The sequence below is a fragment of the Ipomoea triloba genome, chromosome 3 (assembly GCF_003576645.1).
Source record: "Ipomoea triloba cultivar NCNSP0323 chromosome 3, ASM357664v1".
In the NCBI taxonomy this organism is placed as follows: domain Eukaryota; kingdom Viridiplantae; phylum Streptophyta; class Magnoliopsida; order Solanales; family Convolvulaceae; genus Ipomoea; species Ipomoea triloba.
Window position 1 is genome coordinate 6280571 of NC_044918.1, and position 6783 is coordinate 6287353.

Below are 6783 nucleotides of genomic sequence, written 5' to 3' on the forward strand. Positions count from 1 at the left end.
TTTTTTTTTTTTTTTTTTTTTTTTTAATTTTTTGTTTTTTTTTTTTTTTTTTTTTTTTTTTTTTTTTTTTTTATAGTATTATGGGGTAAGGCTACTAAGGTAATTCCAATGGGCCGGCAACGTAGGCCCATTGCAATTGGCTCATACTGCAAATGTTATTGGCTAGGTCAAACTCGGCAAATTATTGGGTCGATCATGGTTCACGTAGTTGCGTGTATCATGAATGCAATATATATTTTTAATATACTAATGTATATTATGTACTTTTAAATAATGTACTTTTTAGTATATTAAAAATGTACATTTTATTGATGATTCACACAAATGTGTGGACTATGATCCATGAAATAATGATTAGCCTATCAAATTATTGTGTAAATTATAGTCTAAATAACTGTGTGGATCATAAATGTAATAAACATTTTGAATATACTCAAAGTACATTATTTTTATACTGAATGTACATTATTTGATAATATATAAAATTCAGCTAAAAAACAATTAACTGGCGATTCAGTCGGTTAACAAAAAGTTTATCGAAATTTGCATACCTATAATTGCTTATCTGGTGAGAAGGCCGACTGAAGTCCATTTAGTATATGGTCCTAGGCCTGGTGACAAATTGAAGCCCACTGTGTTGTTCACCAGAACCCTAAAGCCTCTACTTTGTTTTGCCTCATTCGCACAGCGTAATCCCTAAATCCCTAATTCCATATCAGCCGCGCTAAACCTCAACGCCTCCGCCATCGTCCAATTCGGAGAGGATGAAGTACAACCCCCGCGTTTCCAGCTCTCGCCGGAAGTGCCGGAAGGCACACTTCACCGCGCCGTCCAGCGTGCGCAGGGTGCTGATGAGCGCGCCCCTCTCGTCGGACCTCCGGAACAAGTACAATGTCCGTTCAATCCCCGTCCGGAAGGACGACGAGGTTATGGTGGTGCGCGGGACGTACAAGGGCCGCGACGGCAAGATCGTCCAGGTGTACCGTAAGAAATGGGTCATCCATATCGAGCGGATCACCCGGGAGAAGGTCAATGGCTCGACCGTCAACGTGGGTATCCACCCGTCCAAGGTCGTGGTCACCAAGCTGAAGCTGGACAAGGATCGCAAGGCTTTGCTCGACCGGAAGGCCAAAGGCAGAGCCGCCGGTAAGGACAAAGGCAAATTCACCGTCGAGGATGTTGCCGCCGCCGCCGGAGCTTCATCTATTGATTAGATTTGATAATACTATGTGTTTAATGTTTTCTTTGCTGTTTTAATTATCTGAACTAAAAAGTAATCCCTATGTTTCTTGAGTAACTGGGTACGTTTTTTTCTTTCTTTCTTTTTAATTTTTACATTTTTATCTAAGTGAACCTGTTTACTAGTGTCTTTTTTCTCAATGTAGAAGCATCAAATTTGAAATTTGATGCCATTATCTCTGTGTTTACAATAATGTGTTTGATGCTATTACCAACTTTAGTTGATTATCTAGATAATATGGAATTGGATAAAGCAAAAGAAACTTTTTTTATGGATTTATTACATGGTAGTCCTGTGTCCAAAATTCAATCTTGGTCTTGCTTTAATCAGTGTACTAATCTGCTTTAGGATGTGACAAGAATGCTGTGTTCTTGACTGGTATTTTGAAGCATTTGGGGAAGGCAAATGTTGAGACTCTAATTTAAAGTGATTGTTTACATTGGGCTTGACTTGAATGGAATGTTATTGATTTCTTTGGCTTAAGCTCCAGAGAGAAACTATACACTGCCTTATTGATTGATCCTTCCAGCCCTTTGGCTTGCTAATATATTTTATCAGTCTTATGGCCATAACTGATTGATGGAGCCAGCCATTGGAGCATTAGCATCTCATCTGTATTTGTTTTTGGCATTTTTGTTTGATGAAGCTCAGCATTTAGGGTTGCAGATTGTATGAATGAGAAGGGAATCCTTTTCTATAATATGGTTGATGAGTTCTTGCTTTTGAACTATGCTTATTGTTGCATTCTTAGTTGTTCGGTGGTGAACTATCCTATTGGTGTCTATCTCTATAGGTTTCAGCAATTAGCAATTGCAGCTTTATAGTGTGGGTATAGGGAGTAATTGAACAAAAAATCTCTGCTCTGCTAGGGAAAACATTTCAATTCTGTTTTACTGTTTAGACTGTCAATTGGAAGAACTTTCTTGAGTGACTAAGGAAAAAATTGCAGCTACTAACTAAGGCTGTGCATTAGATAAACCCCACCTTATGATGTTAGTTAGCAAATGACTATAAGAAGCTAAATCAGTCAAGGATGCCCATAGCTAATTGGCTAAAATCAATAAGGCCAATAGCCTGCATTTGTATCGCTAGGAGTCGAACTTGTAACTTTGTGTTTTTCAAGCCAACAACCTAACTAACTTGGTAGGGTTGATGACGGAAAGAACTTACGCCATGGATGTTCAGCCATTGCAAACTATTTTGCTGGCGATGGATGCATGGTTGAAGCTCAATTCTATTTGTCTTTTGGCTTTGCTGTTGCTATTGCGATGCGTGCTTAGAATTTGAATGTTGATTGTGCAGTTTAATGTTTGATTTGCTGAATGTTTATGGATTTGTATTGCATCTGAAAGTCTCATAACAGGATCAGTTGAGTGTTTTCATACCTCGGCTGACCTGTCTATAACCATCTCTTACGTGACAATATAACTCAACTTTGTCTATCCACCTTCTCTTGACGTCACAATGTAGTTTTATTTTGGGTGTGTTTGATCAATGTCTTATCAGTTAAAGTCAAAATGAAAATGCTACCGTATTAGCTTATTGTATTTTTGTTTTAAAAGTTTAATTTATTTTTATTAGTTGGTTATTGTGGTGTTTATATTTATTTGATTTTTATTCAAATTTTTATTTCTAATATAGTAATTAGAACTGCTAATTGTGTTAATTGTTGTGTTGAATTGTTATTAATATTAACAACTTATGTTTATTATATTTTTAAAGAAAAAGTGTCAAATAGGCCATTGAACTTATCGCTTTTGTGCAATTGGGCCATTGAACTTAAAAAGTGTGCAATTCAACCATCAAACAAGCAAAATTTATCTAATTGGACCATTTTTACAAAAATTTTCTGGTAAAATCCAATTATGTTACTAACATATATGTATTAAGAGTGACATTTTCTTCTACCATACTAGTTGGGAGTTAATATTGAAATGTTTTTAACTCAAATTGAATTAAATTTTTTTTGTAAAAATGGTCCAATTGCACAAATTTTGCTTGTTTGATGGTTGAATTGCACACTTTTTAAGTTCAATGGCCCAATTGCACAAAAGTTACAAGTTCAGTGGCCTATTTGACACTTTTTCCTATTTTTAATTATATTTTAATATTGAATTATTATTAACTACGAAGTATTTCTTTATAATAATAATAATAAATATTATTTAAAAATAATTAATAATAACACAATGATAACAATAAATTATAAAAATAGTTTAAGAGTTAAGTAAATAGTACAATATACATATGCCCTTATATGTTGTTTTACATGTAATCAACACTTTTTTATAATCTGTTAATATTATTAATTGGTCAAACAAGGTAACACAATTAACTTGTCAAACCAATTAACTCAATCAGATCTCAACTAACATCCAATTGTCACTTGTCTATAAAATTAAAGGGGAAAACAAAATCCTTTCGCAAAATGGATGGTAATGGGATAATGGGGGCCTCGGGGTTTTGGTTGTTGGTTTTATGACTATTGGGTTAGTCAACGACAGGCCTAACATTACTGTATGTATAAAATTGAATTGATGAAATTTGATAAATATAGGAAAAAGATGCAATAGAAATGAAATTAGGTGTAGGACGGTAGGACCTGGCCGTTCAAGAATATATAATATTACATCAATAACTCGATGATTATAAAACTTCATCAATATAATAATTCACTCATAATGAGTTATAATGTTCTATCTCGTAATAATTTTGATTGAGCTGTAATTCTGAATAGGTTGAGTATATGAACTGGGTTGCTATATATATTTTGGGCCTTCATCTTATAGGCCCTAGTACCATATCCAACAATGGTAAGAGCATCCACACTTGTGGATATTATTTGGTTATTTTAGACAAAAAAAAAAACTGAGTGTATGCTTTTAACTAGTGTGAAGGGGAGTTATTTTGTGTTTTTTAATGCCTGCAAGAGTTGGATATTTGTGGTCCCATGGCTGACAAAAGCAAAATACAATAAAAATGCATAAACATGGACATGCACCTGCCGCGCGCATGCGCCGCTAGGCGCGTTTATATGCAGCAGGTTCTTAATTTTTTTTGTTTCCTTTTTCTGAGCTGCTATCAGGTTTTTTTTTTTTTTTTTTTTTGACTTCTTCTCTCCCCCTCACTCTCTTTCCTAGGTGTCTTTTAAAAACTTATGCAAATAACCCAATTGATAATGATGCTCTAATGATCTTTGGTTTATCATGGCACTCACAAGTAGGGGTTCCACTGTTCTGATTTCAAATCAATGGTTCTTGGTTCTAGAAAATAAGCAAACCGGCTGTTCCAATTTGAACCGTTGATTCGATTTTTTTGTTTATATATAAAAATTATGTTTTCTATATTTAAAGTAGTCTAAATTTAACAAAATTTTGGGCGACTATATTTTAAGTAGTCGAAAGTAATTATCTTACCCTACATATATGTCGTATTCTTTTTCATTTGTATTCTTAGCATGCAGCATGGTAAAAAGAGATAAAGTAAAAACAAATACAACAATAATAAAGATAGTACTATATTAAAGCTACTTTAATTTAGTTAAATTATTTGGTCAAGCTAAGCCTTTAATAATGAGTTAATACCAGCTGAGGTACCTTGACTATTGCAATTTACTTAAAAAGGTCATCTGTTTAATTTTTTACTCGATTTAGGCCCCTAACTACTAAAACGTTACCATGTTAGGTCCTACCGTTAGTTGTCCGTCAAAACAAGGGGTAGAGATGTCATTTCCTTCCATTCGCACCTATGTATACATCCCAGCTCTAAAATGCATAGTGAAATCCCTAAATTTGCAGTTGTACTTTTCATGAAGCATCGAAGACCTCCATCTCCATCTCCATGGTTGTTAAGAGTTCTTGCACAGCAGCACAGGGGTCTAAGACACTATTAATTGCATGTACCGTGAATATTTTAATTTTTAATAATGTAATTGTTTAACCTGCGTAAGTTGAGGGTCGATACCTAATGCAGATGTTGGATTTAAAGCTTAGGCTGCAAAGCATTCAACTTAATAAATGTTAATTGCACTTTGAGCAGTAAGACCATGAGTTAATTTATGTGGACCTGATGTATGGATTTGCCTTAGTGGTTATAAGTTTTTTCTGGTTTTTTTTTTGGCCTAGAGCAATGAATTTGGAATTCAACATTATTGCATTTCACGATTAACAAGAATACATATACAATACAATTCTGAGGATTTTGATTGGTATACTTCAAGTCCAAACTTTGTTTTACCTAACAATTGTATCAACTCCACAAATACTGATGAGATCCCAGAAACCCACCTTAAAAAAGTAGACGAGTTGTCGCCATTTGGATTATTGCAAAGGTTTGCAGGGGCAGTGAATGAAGGGGGAGGAGGTGATTGCGCCGGCGGTGAGGTGGATAATCGACAGAGAGTGTGAGAACATAGAGAGGTGGTGTTGATCGTTGGAGAGCTGACTAGGTGGACATATTCTTCGTTCAGATGGGACATGATGCCATTGACTATGGATTTGGGGATTTTAACTTCTATTTTGACCTTAACATAACTGATTCAATGCCTCAAAGCTTCAAAAGATTACTTTGTCCCTACTTTGAAGGACAATTAATGAAAAATCAAATAGAGGACCTAACAAGATAATCTTTTAGTAGTTATGGGACTAAGTTAAGAAAAACAAAAAAAAAAATTTAAAGATAAATCGTAATAGTCAATCGACCTCGACTGGTATAAATTAAGGGTGTAAATAACCGAGCGGCTCGCGAGCCGTTCGGTCAAAGTTTGGCTCGAGCTTGGTCAAATTCGAGCTCGAGCGGCTCGTTTAATAATCGAGCTGAGCTCGAACTCTAATGTCTTAGGCTCGTGGCTCGTGAACTCGTTGAGCCATTCACGAGCATATATATATATATATATATAATATTATAGTTTATTTTTAATTGAAACATGAATTTAAAATCAAACAGCTTAAATTTGAACTCAAAATCGAACTCGAGCTTGAGTTCGAGCAGCTCAAAAATTGCCGAGCTCGAGCATCAGTTCTTGAGCTGGATCGACCTCAAGCTCAAACTCGAGCCGAGCTTTCCTTAACGAGCTCGAGCTCGACTGGGCTCGTTTACACCCCTAATATTAATTAACTCCTTTGATAATATTCTTCCCATCCCATGTGACAAACAATTTAGTATAGCTGCCAATGGATTAAATATACCAAGTTGCCACTCTTAACAAAAATGAAGGAAATATTTTATTTATTAATGAATGAAATTGATGGAAAGATTGCAAAATGCCAAAACATGTTATTTTGTTTGCTTTATTATTATTATTATTATTATTATTATTATTATTTTCAATTTGGAAGCAAAACCGGAACCTTTAGGTTTTAGTTCAGTTCCTACAATAAATGGTTTGATTTGAATCGAATGGTTCAAACTGAACCGTGGTCAACTCTACTCATAAGATAATGGCGGTCTCAGTGCTCGGAAGTTAAGGTTTAACATGTTTGGAAAAGTGGGGAAAAAGTACTAGAGCAACATGATTCTTGTATTTTTTTTTTTTGGGAGGAGGG

The 6783-nt window shown here is 34.9% G+C and overlaps 1 protein-coding gene across 1 annotated transcript; it reads left to right on the plus strand.

The window, feature by feature from the left end:
* The first annotated feature begins 657 nt into the window (after positions 1-657).
* LOC116012281 (60S ribosomal protein L26-1-like) lies at positions 658-1469 on the plus strand. The gene has a single exon (XM_031251785.1). It carries the CDS (start codon positions 765-767, stop codon positions 1212-1214), a length of 450 nt encoding a protein of 149 aa, XP_031107645.1. The 5' UTR covers positions 658-764; the 3' UTR covers positions 1215-1469.
* Positions 1470-6783: the final 5314 nt, after the last annotated feature.